The following is a 12,825-nucleotide window of genomic DNA, read 5'->3' as shown; positions in this document are numbered from 1 at the left end:
TCTTCAACAAAAATAGGAATTTAAAAAATCATCTCTAGCTTCTAGTCTCTTTAAATTTAGAAAAGGATTTTGCTTATTTTCAGAATTCTCACTACCGTCAATCCTGCAGAAGACTTCTGGATTTCTTTTCTCCATTGCTTTTCAAAGTTAGGACCCACACTGTACGGTGAATCACTTTCATTCAGTTCAAACAGGTCATCTCTTTCCAGAGGCTTTTTATAGCCTGTAGATATTAGTCTGAAAAAAAGAAATGAATTTAGACAGCATGAAATACAGCAAACTAAGCAAACCAAAACAGCAATTCAATATGTAATGATATCATTTAGGGTATCTAAGTACAATCTATATTCAAAATAATTGACGTAATCCTGACAACTGAAATTGACCTGACATATGGAGAGCCCAAACACATTGTCACATTTGAAGAGCAACTGAGGAAACTTTCTACTTTCAAAGTCTGTCTGCATTTCTGATGTCACATATTTCCACATGAAAATAGAGTATTTAATGAATAAACTTGTGTAGCATCACTATGCAGTTACTTTTACAACTGGAAATTAAATACCCCTTTTTAATAAATCAATAAATCATCAGACTGCATCATGTCGCAACTCATTTTTAACCAAGGTAACAACCTTAATGTGCTGGGTTTCAGCACAAGTATGATGGAAGTTTCCTTACAGCAGATCCTCATGTGTTATAATTTTGTTTCAGCAAAGTACTGTTGTTCACTTATTTGTTAAAACAGATGAGAAATTGTTCTTGAAAATGGCAAAATAGGGCTGATGAACATGCTGAACCTACAGGAACTCCATTTTAAAGAGTAATAGATGATGTGTATTTTCTGATGAGCAGACATTTCAGAGAACTCGAAGAAAAGCAATGTCCCATTTCTGAGGTGGAAAAAATGCAAAGAGACTTATGTTGACAATGTCATCCGTCTCAGAGAAAGCCCTAAACAGCTAAGAAGGAACAAGAGACTCATGCTTGGATACGCGCGGGTGACCTGAGAGTGGCAGCACTAATGCCTTTGCACTGCTGGGAACTTCACTCTCTGAGGGCTGAAATGCAGATGCAGAGTCCATCTTCTCAAGAGTGCACTCCCAATGTATGCCACTCTGCCAGCGCTGGGCTTCATGCTGATGTGTGTGCCATTGTGCTTAGCAAAGGATGGAAAATAAGATTCAGAAAAACTTTGGTAACAAAATTAGAGTGGGAGTGGTCTTCACTATCCCCATGTGTCCCCCAGAGAGAGGTACAAGTTTATACTTAACAATTTATTGCTCGTGTTTGCTTCTGTTTGGGAAAAATGACCATACCTAACATTTACACTATTAGTTTGACTGTATCCCATTAATTACTTCACAGTGAAGCACACCTTCACTGATTGGAACTGAAATCATATTTCCCTACATCTCTCCTTTCGTTAACCATTGTACAAGTGGTTAAAAACCACACAAGATATCCCAGCTTGGACACCTTAGTTAACACTGTGACATAATGACCAAATATCATTTGAACATGTTGCAGTCAGGATACTACATACTTTCATATATATGGAATGCAAGAACTGCTGAATGGTGTGAACAGAGTTAAATCCAGCTGGTGTCCAGTTACAGGTGGTGTTCCTCACTATTGGTACCCTCAGCTAGTCCTGTTTAATATCTTTACAGACAATCTGGATGAGGGAATCGAGTGCACCCTCAGTAAGTTTGTAAGTGGTACCAAGTTAGGAGGAAGAATCCATCCACATGGGAGGAGAAAGGCCCTACAGAAAGATCTGGACAGACTGGATAGCTGAGCTGAGGCCAATGGGATGAAGTTCAACATGACCAAGTGCTGGGTCTTGCACTTCAGCCACAACAACCTCAGGCAATGCTACAGGCTTGGGGCAGAGTGGCTGGAAGTCTACGAGGAGGAAAAGGATCTGCTGACAGCTGGCTGAACGCATCACCAGTGTGCTGAGGTGGTCAAGAAGGCCAATGGCATTCTGGCTTGCATCAGAAATAATGCAGCCCGCAGGAGCAAGGAGGTGATCATCTCCCTGTACCCAGCTCTGGTGAGGCCGCATCTCAAGTACTGTGTTCAGTTTTGGGCTCTTCACTACAAAAAAAGACATCAAAGCCCAGGAGCACGTCCAGGGAAGGGCAGTGTAAGTGGTTTGGAGCTCAAGTCTCACGGGGAGCAGCTGAGCAAACTGGGATTATTTAGTCTGGAAGAGGAACAAGGGAGACATTATTGGTCTCTACAATGACCTGAAAGGAGGTTGTAGCAAGATGAGGACTAGTCTCTTCTTCCAGGTAACCAGTGATGAGAGGTAAAGGCTTCAATTTGCACCAGAGGAGGTTCAGGCTGGGTATTAGGAAAAATGTCTTCTCAGAAAGAGTCAAGCACAGGAATGGGTTGCCCAGGGAGGTGGTGGAGTCACTTGTCCCTGGAGGCTTTAAAGCAACATGTAGATGTGGTATTTAAAGATATGATTTAGCAGGCAATATTGGTGGTAGGTTGATAGTTGGACTAGATGATCTTTCAGGTATTTTTCCAACCTTAATGATTCTGTGATTGATAAAAAGCATGGTTACTCAGAAAATGATGGCTGAACTCCTAAACTCCTAAACTGTTGGAGTTACACTTGATGCATTATACAGTCTGATTCTTTCAGTCTCGGCTTATAAATTACAGATAACATTTTCAGCTTTTGTTTAAACTAATAATATTGAATAAAGCAATAAATAGTTACGACACAAAATATTTTCTTTTCAATTACAGTTTTTATGTGGGTGTGATCCAAATGATTTAAAAGGAACAAGAAAAACATTACAGTCACAAGATGTAACACATGAGCTCGTTTCAACTACTATCCAAAACACTAAGTGACAGGAAGCTGTATGGCTTGATATAGCTGAACTTTCAGTTCCTATTTTTTCTATTCTTCTTTTCCTATTAATTTCTAAGAAGCAGAGGGACTCTACTGGCTTTTCTGAACAAGGGTTCAAGGGTAATGGCATTTGGCCTAACATGTAAGAGAGATGAAAATAAGTCTGACATTGGCTACTTCATAAATGCACTGAAATGAACTACTGAATATTTGTTCCTGGAGATCTAGCAAATAAAGCACAAAGAAAACCATTATTTATTCATTTATTTATTTTTGTCTATTACCAAATTTTTACAAAATAAAAGTAACAAAACAAAAAGGAAAGTCTAATTAGGCTGTTTAAATCCTGTTCTCTAAAAGTAGCTTCTGTTGTGAAAAGAACACTGATTCCAACTATCAAAAAATCATGTTTTAAATAGATATTAAATAACATATAAAGTAAGTATCAACTTTATACATTACATATACTATATATACATAAAACAGTATTCTATAAAATATTTGAATACGATCCCTTAAAATTGTAAACTTTGATTTTTATACAACAAGAAAACAGCAATTTTGGGTTCAGGCTACAGATCCAGTCTGAATGATGGTATGGAAAATGTGCACCCTTTTACTAAGAGAGCATCAGTAAAAATCAACGAGCTGTTTATTGAATTCTTACCTGCTAAACCAGGAATACGTTAATTTATTGAAGAAAGAAACATTTTCTTCAGGGCTGCATTTCTGTTATTAGAAAAAAAAAAAAAAAGAGAAGAAAGAGAAGTGATAAAAAAGGGGAAAATTATTAATGTCACTTGAAATACTAAATAATTTTTCTCCTCATTTTATTCTTTAATCCTTATCAGGACTGCTTTTTTTTTTTTTTTTTTTTTTTTTTTTTTTTTTTAACAATTGTTAATTGTTTTCAGGAGATATTTAATTGCAAGTATATATTTATTCTTTTTTTCCCCACACAAGACACGACAAATGTATGGACTTACAGTACTGTGAAAGGATTTAGCTTGATTGTGTTAGCTTGTGTCAACTTAGCTTGATTTTGTACTGTTTATGTACACTCTGGAGTACTACACCAACAGGAAAGCATGTCCAAGACGCAAAATTCTGACAGCTAAAAGTGTGGATTGTGGATTTGTGGATTTCCCCCCGCACCCCACTGAAAACCTGGCTATTGAAAGTGATCAACTGCTAATACCTGAAGAGCAGCAGCCTCCTTTCAGGCCATAAGGGATGGAGTACTTCCAAGTGCACTGTGCAGACTGCTGCCCACTCCTACCTCACTGTAGATGTAGGGAAACACATATGGGAGGAAAACACCTATGGGCTCTCCCTCGCCTCTTGAGAAACCTGTATGCGTGCCAGGCCGGACTCAGCAGCCCCAGGGTGTGATTCCTGTTGCTAAAGAATTCAGCATCACCTTAAAAAAACGTCGCTAACAAGAGATGCAGTTACGGTTCCATTCGATAGGTGGTGTGAAAAAAAAACACCTATTAGATGCCGCTGGTGCTCTGACATATTCATATATTGTTTGTTGTTTTTTTTTCCCCAAAAAAATTTCCTCGTACTTTCAGTGGAAAAAAAAGAAGAAAAAAAAAAAACAACCACAAAACGATTAAATGGTAACCTAAGAAATAAGTACACAAGAAGAACGCGCTTGCCCCTGCTATAAAAATCGCTCCCCGCCGTCTTCCACTACAGCTCCCCCGCGGCCGACCCACCGGACCTGCCCACCTCATAACGCCTCCTCCCTCCCGCTCACCCCCTGCGGCTTTACCTTGCCGCCGACGGGGCTCAGGCGCTCGTAGAAGCCGGCCATGGCTGCCACGGGACGCGCATCGCCCGTGCGTGCTACGCGGCCGAGGCGTGGGAGGGCGGTACGGTCTCCGCCTCCCCCGGATCGCTCCCCGTCGCGGGACCCGCACCGCTGCGGCGAGGCTCTGCGTGCGATTTCTGCTTCTGAAAGCAATCTGCTGTACTCTACTTGTGAAGGTTTTCCTTTATGGTGTCAGTTTTTGAAATCAGTGGCCTACTGGTATAATGTCATCACTATCTTGCAGCAGATGTGAGATCACACCTGCATAGCTTAATCCTAGTTACTGGTGGGGAAAAGGAAGATGAAGGGGCAGGTGTTGGTGTGGGAGGAAGCAGAAGTGGTTGGACACTTAACAAGTTTCTCAATACATGTGGTATAAATCTAAGGCTTGAACTTCTAAGTTTTAGATAGAAGCTCCTTCTAGAAAGAGTTAAATTCAATTGCTAGCGAAATTTTAAGGGTGCCATATCATGGTGCTATAGCAGTAATCTCCTAAGAATCATAGAATCCTAGCATGGCTTGAGTTGGAAGGGACCTCAAGGATCATCAAGCTCCAACCCCCCTGCAACATGCAGGACCACCAACCTTCATATCTAATACCAGACCAGGCTGCCCAGGGCCCTGTCCCACCTGGCCTTGAACACGTTCAGGGACAGGGCATCCACAACCTCTCTGGGCAGTCTGTTCCAGCTCCTCTCCACCCTCTTGGTTAAGAACCAACCTAAATCTTCCTCAATTTGAAACCATTTCTCCCAGTCCTGCCATTATCTATCCCAGTAGAGTTGGGTCCGCTTCTGTTCATAGGCTCCCTTTAGACTGAAAGGCTGCAATGAGGTCTCGTAGCCATCTCTTCTTCAGGCTGAAAAAGCCCAGCTTCCTCAGTCTGTCTTCATAGGGAGGTGTTCCAGCCCTCTGACCATCCTGGTAGCCATAAGCTCAGTTATTTTTCGTCCACTTGTTATAACTAATGACTGGAGTCTCAAATAAGCAAATTGAGCACTGGAGAGTAAGTTTATCAAAAGATCCACAGTGAGTATATTGAAAGATCCACAGTGTATGCAGGTCTAGTCAGAGCATAACCATAAAGTACATCACTTTGAGAACTGATACAGTACGTAAGCCTTGTAGTTAAGTGCAAATGCTTTTTTTTTTACCTTGCATTTATTACTAGAAAAAAGAAAAGTTACAGTAAGTGTACACACTGATCCTAATGCAACATAAGAGCAGAGATAGATCAGTAAAGAGGAAAAGTTGTAGGCATTGATACTTCAGCAATGAGCAAATCTTTAATAGGGCGCTTACAATTTCTAGTCCGCTCAGTTCTTCAGCAGCTCCAGAGAATTCTTAAAGCAGTCACAATAGTAAATTCCACAAGTCATTGAAGTATGATACGTATGCTTTATGAGTGGCTCAAAGTATACATTTTCACAGTGTCTAAATTAGCAAACTCACAGACTTTTGTAATTCTTGGAAAACAGAAGCATAATTACCGACGTTCTTCTATAGGATAACTGTATCTTTTAAAATATTTCCTATACCTTAACGTACTTTCTTCTTTTACTTGGTTGAGGTTAATAAAGTATCAGTATAATTTATGCACAATGCCTTTCAAAATTAATATGAGTCTTGTACATTCCTTTTGTAATAAAGTGCAACAATGAGTGAATTTCTCTCAAATAAAAATAGAAAATATAAGTAAAAATAATCCACTTTTACAGTATTAATGCCTTTTTTTCTTGGCTTTGCACTTATTGTATTTTTGGTCATGATCTCTTTGTCTCATTCTGTCATCTTCAGTACTAGTGTCACTGTCACAACTTTGCTGTTCCCTCTTTCTTTTAGACGTGCTTTCATCCACCTGGTACACTTTTCCATCGCTTGAATGTGGCACAGCCAACTCAAAAGAACTCTGCCCACACTTAAAATTTGCAGCTTGATTCTGATAGGGAGGAATGGATAAGCTTGAAGGCAGTGGCAGAGTCATCTGGTAGTAAGGAAATTGCTGACTCACTGGACTGTGAACTGCGTACTGCTGTTCTAAAAAATGGCTCATCTGAAGAAATACAAACTTGAGTTGTTAATACTGGTAAGAGAAACTTTTGAAGAGTTGTATTTCACATGCATTACAGCTTTTATCACAAACTCACCATCTTCTGAAAAATGGAGTGTTCCTGAGGTAAGCAATTGTTCATTGGAAAAGGAGTAACAGGAAATGGAGGATTTCCATAAGGCTCTTGATACCTAGGAAAAACAGGAAAACTATAATATAAAGACTAGGCTTCTAACAAATACTATCCTGTAGTGTAATGATATTCAGCTGTTGGGCTATTATGAGCGTATTTGAAAGAATAATACAGATATTAACAACTGGACTTCCACAAAAACAAACAAACAAATAAATAAATAAAACAAGGAAAACACTTCCAAAGACTTAACAAGTAATCCTAACAGAGAGTTCTGGCATACTTGCAAAAAAATAAAAATAGAATTTGAGATGCTGAAACATTGAAATTGGGATGTTCAGAATTCTGTTATAACAGTGTGTACAAGTTCTACCTGTACACTCACGTGTGCATCACATTTGCTTGTATATATACACACAGCAAGTAAACTCAGTAGGGTAGAAAATGATTATCTCAATTGCCAGATTTTCTTTTCCCCTAAGAACTGCAAACATTCCTAGTACAAACACCATACTTACAATATTTTTCCACATTCCTATATCTTGCAAAAATAATTAGGATTTGGAATCTAACTATTGGAACCTCTAGCAAGCTAAACAACCAAACATTAACTAAAACCCATTGCAAGTCATTAGTACAGATGCAATTAAAGTGTGCAACTGCCATGTTAATGAAGAGCCTAAAGATTGCCTTACTGTATCTACCACATCCCTTTTAGCATTTTTAAATTATAGTCATACAATTCATTCACAGGAGGTCTTTGTTACCTATATGAAGGTGAATATAAGTCAGCATAGTTCTCAAAACCATGTGTTGGACTGTTTAGTTCTGAAGAGTGTGAACTCCCTGTAAATAAGACAAGACTGTAATGACTATTCAGTTTTAACTGTTTGATTAACAAGTTAAAACACAGAAAGTATTCTGTCACTGTACTGTATTAGTATATCAAGTCTGGCATATAATGGAAAGGTGTCATTTTATGGCAGACAATCTATACCATCAGTGAACTGCTTCAAAATGTTTCTTTATCATTTACACTCAGCCACTTACAGAAACATAAATCAGGACTGTTCAATAATCATGAACAGAATCGTTCCCACTGCTTCTGATTTCAGGAACCTCAGCCATTTTTACTTAAACGATTATTGCTCTCTACAGCCTTCTAGGTGAGGAGTGACACAGTGCAGATCAGGAACAAGTCAATGTTTGGACTGCAAATACTGCCTAATCATTAGCATTCCAGAAGGTTTATTTTCATAAACATAAAATGAAGAATAAGACTTTGATTTGACTGCATTTTCCTAACTACACTCTCTTCCAATTAAAATAAAACTGATAGCTTCATGGCTTTAGTACAAAAGCTTTCAAAACAGCTTGATAGTTGCTGCTCTTAACTGAGTCAGAACTGCAAGTGAAAGTCACTTGTAGGATTAAAAACGAGTAATTTTAGAAAAACATACTTCAAAAAACAGCTTTAGAAAAAGACTTAAGTAATCACTCTGACTGCAAACCTACCAAACCGATACCGTACTTTAATTGGTCTTCCATACAAACGGATTCCATTCAGCAAAGCTATTGCATAAGGCACTGATTCTTTGTGCTTAAAGCAGACAAATCCAAAAGACTTAGGTTTTCCATCCTTATCTTTACAAATCGTCACTTTGGTTAACGGTCCAGCCTGAAAGAAATCTGCGTTATTTTTTCACAGAACTTACTTAAAAAAAAAATTAAAAAATCACAATCATTTCATGATTATATATATTGCCATAGGTTGAAACAGTGTTTCTCAAGTATGAGATTATTTCATTTTAAAAATCTCTCAAATTCTGAGCATTTATAAAACAAAAAGGAGCCCTACAAATATTAAAACTGGAACCAACCATCAGCCCATGGGTGACGATTGGTTCTACTTTAATAATCTGATTATTTTTATTATTTTTAAAAGATATTTATGATAGCTGCAAGAAGGAGTATTGGGCTCCTTTGTTTCTGTAACAAAAGTCAACTCATGCAGGTACAGGTTGCATGTACAACCATTACAACAGTTTTTGCACAGCTACCACAACTATACAGATTGATAATACCAGCTGTGTAAAACCAAAGTAATCCATCAGTCTGATTCTAGGAATTTAAGGAATATAAAAGTGGGAAGCATCAAAACTGTTGGAAAACAAGCTTAAATAGAGAATAGTTCTTCTGGAACCACAACAAAATCTAATTTTCTATACTACCTAGTCCTATCACAAATGCATGACAAGGAATCAAGAGAATCTGTCATCATCTAACCAGAGATAGTGTACTGTTACTGACCAAGAAAAACAAACAAAAACTCAACATAAACCAGGGAACAAAACCACTCCCTCTTCCCCCTTAAGAATGCTCTGTTTGGACTCGATGATCCTCATGTGTTCCTTCCAGCTCAGGATATACCATGACATATCTTCATTGAAAAGAAGTCCCATCTCTGCCTACATGCACCATTAAAATCCTTGCCCAATACTTCTAGAAGAATTAAAGCAGAATTAATTAAAGAATTAAATACTGGCTCCATTTTCAAATAAATTGTTATTTTCATAGCAAATACCAACATCCTTCAGATACAGTAACAAAATTTCTGAATGTCTAAATTACCATCATAGATGGAGAATTCATTGTCCTGAATCAAAAACTAGCACTCAGCATTGGCAACAGCAGTGGTAGTGAACTCTATAGAACTCAAAATTCTGTAAGTCCTAAGTGAACTCAAAAGTAAACTACAACTTTAGGCAAACACACATTAATTAAGTGGCAATGATTTGGAGCCATCTTCCTTGACTCTAGCCACTGTAATGTTAGATTGAGGATATGAAGGACTGTCATCAGTGATAACGTTTGATTGCTGTATGCTTTTGCTATCTGAGTATAAACAACTCATCACTTAAATATAATGTTCTTCCTGAAACGTGAAAAACACTTCCTCCTCTCACCTCAACCTTGATGAAAGCAAGAGAGCCATACAGACAAAGGATCAAAAATAAAGTATCATTTTTATTATTGGAATGAGGATGAGGTTATATAGCAACGGATACTACCTAGGTTGACTTGCGCAGAGAGTCTTCAATACGTCGATTTCACCTTTCCAAGTATCTTCAAATTTGATGTGTTAGTTTTTTTTGCTTTGTTTTTTAAGAGGGCATTTCAGTGATATTCTGAACACGCTTGGTTTTACTTGATTTGGTTCTAAAGCATTTTTCTGTTGTTCTGCACTACACTGCAGTTTTTCTAAAAATGGCATATATCCAGTCTTCACATTATTTGCCTAATGAGGAGGTCTGGATCTTCAAGAACTAGAAGTAACAGCTCTAGAAGTAACAGGCTCAAACACTTTGAAGATCAGTCTTAAATATGTAGTCTTCCTGTTCATAAACAAAAAATATTAATAGTTTAGAAGTACTAATAATAGTACTAATAATAGAAAAAATATTAATCGTTTAGAAGTATTAATAATAGATATTTAATCCTAATTTCATGAGGGGAACGCTACAGCTCAGGAGTACATTTTAAGGGCTGAACTACATCAAGAATATAACCTGTGTACTTTCCAAGAAAGGACAATACTTCAAGGAGAAGCATGTGCTATTGCAGCAAAAGCAGAGAAACTTGAGTGAGAATATGAAGAGAAGAAAAAAGTTAAGTAGGTGTTATTGGCACGATCTAAAGACCCAGATAAAAATTAACATTTCATTGAGTGAAGCAGATTACACAAAGATTTGCGTAAAACTGCATTCTGAGGACATCTGTTTATTTTCATTGCTTTTGTGACAGGATTTGTATGGTAAATTACTCATGTCTCCTGGTAAGTTGAGCATTTTTAACTTAGCTTTTACAGCTAAACGACAGAATACTGCTCACTGTTGGAAACAGGGATACTGCACACAAAAATCACAGAATCACAGAATGACCAGGGTTGAAAAAGACCACAATGATCATTTGAATTTCAAACCCCTGCTGGGTGTAGAGTTGCCAACCACTAGACCAGACTGCCCAGAGCCACATCCAGCGTGGCCTTGAATGCCTCCAGGGATGGAGCATCCACGACTACCTCTTACATAATTTTGGGGAAAAGTTACAAACTTAGAGTTACTAAGAAACTGAAGAAGCTAAAAGGCTACAGGGCTGGAATACACCGAGAAAAAAGGCTTTCCAGTGCAAATAGAGTAGTCTGCTGATACCTCACCTACTTAAGATGATGAATATCACATTAATTAATGGAATAAAAATGGTAAAAATAGTTCTGGTTATTAAATGCAATAGCAATGGAGCAGATTAGTCTGACGCCTTCTTTTTTAATGCTCTTTATTTTTCAAATACACCAGAAGGCAGCAAAGTTCTTTTTGCAACTGGGAATAATCAGTATTATCAGAAGCAAGCGTATCATCACACTGCTGGCAGAGCTGCCTAGTGTAAGCTAGATACAGACTGTTTCAGGCTAGCAGAAATTTATCATCATCCATTGCTGTTAATCCATCCCACAGTTTGACACAGCTCTCCATTCCACACACACCTGCTTTTCCTTACCACTTTCAGATTAGTAAGCCTGGCTTAACCAAACATTTTGTTAATAGAAAATCACAACTTTAGCCAAGTCGGTGTCTTAAAATAGGCCACCGCTAAGGCAAGCCTTTCAGGTTTTGGGAGAGAACAGAGAGAACAGTTTGGATCCCACCAGCAGAATATCGTCTCAAGCATTAGAAGACATTTTGTTGTAAAGGTTATAGCAGTGGAAGTCCCACATCCCATCTGAAAAACATTCCTATCACCTGTCCTACTCTCTTAACACTTGCAATCTTCTTGCAGATGACTCAGCCTAGCAGTACACCGAGCCTTCAAAGCCAAACAGAAGCTGCCATGAACATCACGAGCACAAGATGCCACAGAACTGCATTTGGTTTGGGTTGGAAGGGCCCTTAAAGCTCACCCAGCCCCAACCCTTGCCATGGGCAGCGCTGCCCCTACCAGCTCAGCTGCTCAGGGCCCCATCCAAGCTGGCCTCAAGGAATGGGGCACCACTGCTTCTCTGGGCAGCTGGGCCAGCGCCTCACCGCCCTCTGAGTGAAAAAATTCCCCCTAACAGCTAACCTAACTCTCGGTTTTCAGGGACTGCAGGGTACGCCGTACCACGGCACGGCCGGCTCTCACCGAGGCTGGGTGCTGTCAGGCCGTGGGCAGCAGTGCTGATGCCAGCCGGCGCTGCCCTGCCCTGCCCGCTCCCCAGCCCGAGACCGCTGCCCTGCGGCGCCTCCAAGCCACTGCCCCGCCCCGCCCCGCCAGCCCGCCCGCCACCTGCAGGAAGAGTTCGTAGAGGATCTCCTCCCGCACGCGGCTCTCCAGGTTCCCCACGAACAGCGTCCGGTCCGCCTCCCCCGCCCGCCCCGGCCCCGACATGGCACTGCTGCTGCCGCCACTGCCGCCGCCGGGCGCCGCCTAGGGCGGAACGGGAGAAAGGGCCCCGCTGCCGTAAAGGGCTGCACGGCAGCTCGTCGCTAGGCAACGGGATCAGCGCCCTGCAGAAATAGAGCTAAAATGCTCCTCCTGACCTCTTGTGGGGTCGGTGGGTACTGCAATGCTGCGTTGGGACTGAGGGGCAAATGCTCCGAAACTCTTTGAAGCCCTCAAGTATCTCGTCCTCAACACGATAAAGCGCTCTGACAGTTTTACTGTCAGGCTTGCACTGACCCACTGTCACCTAGAATCACAGAATCATCCGAGTTGGAAGGGACCTTTAAAGGTCATCTAGTCCAACTCCCCTGCAATGAGCAGGGACACCCACAGCTGGATCAGGTTGTTCAGAGCGCTTCCAGCCTGACCTTGGACATCTCCACAGATGGGAGACCACCACCTGTCAGGGCAATCTGCTCCAGCGTCTTACCACCCGTATTGTAAAAAACTTCTTCCTTACTCCAGTCTAA

The 12,825-nt window shown here is 40.1% G+C and overlaps 2 protein-coding genes across 3 annotated transcripts in view; both read right to left on the bottom strand.

Annotated features, from left to right (window-relative positions):
• Window positions 1-4,774, bottom strand: part of LOC128072687 (multidrug resistance-associated protein 1-like) — a 32,503-nt gene extending 27,729 nt beyond the window's left edge. The window contains 3 exon segments of the mRNA XM_052666759.1: window positions 96-237; window positions 3,546-3,607; window positions 4,656-4,774. Coding sequence (XP_052522719.1) covers window positions 96-237; window positions 3,546-3,607; window positions 4,656-4,697 — 246 coding nt within the window. The 5' untranslated portion in view covers window positions 4,698-4,774.
• Window positions 4,775-5,686: 912 nt separating this feature from the next.
• RBM11 (RNA binding motif protein 11) lies at window positions 5,687-12,321 on the bottom strand. 2 transcript variants are annotated; one of them, XM_052667118.1, is made up of 5 exons: window positions 12,200-12,321; window positions 8,393-8,555; window positions 7,645-7,723; window positions 6,834-6,935; window positions 5,687-6,742 (listed from the first exon to the last, which is right to left on the bottom strand). In XM_052667118.1, the coding sequence occupies exons 1-5, from the start codon at window positions 12,299-12,301 to the stop codon at window positions 6,415-6,417; spliced, it is 774 nt and encodes a 257-aa protein (XP_052523078.1). In that variant the 5' UTR covers window positions 12,302-12,321; the 3' UTR covers window positions 5,687-6,414. The 2 variants fall into 2 exon arrangements, with proteins under 2 accessions (XP_052523078.1, XP_052523079.1); XM_052667119.1 differs by having other exon boundaries at window positions 5,687-6,747; window positions 6,842-6,935; window positions 12,200-12,318.
• Window positions 12,322-12,825: the final 504 nt, after the last annotated feature.

The sequence above is a fragment of the Tympanuchus pallidicinctus genome, unplaced genomic scaffold, assembly GCF_026119805.1.
Source record: "Tympanuchus pallidicinctus isolate F22 unplaced genomic scaffold, pur_lepc_1.0 scaffold10, whole genome shotgun sequence".
In the NCBI taxonomy this organism is placed as follows: domain Eukaryota; kingdom Metazoa; phylum Chordata; class Aves; order Galliformes; family Phasianidae; genus Tympanuchus; species Tympanuchus pallidicinctus.
This window is presented reverse-complemented; position numbering and strand designations above follow the sequence as displayed.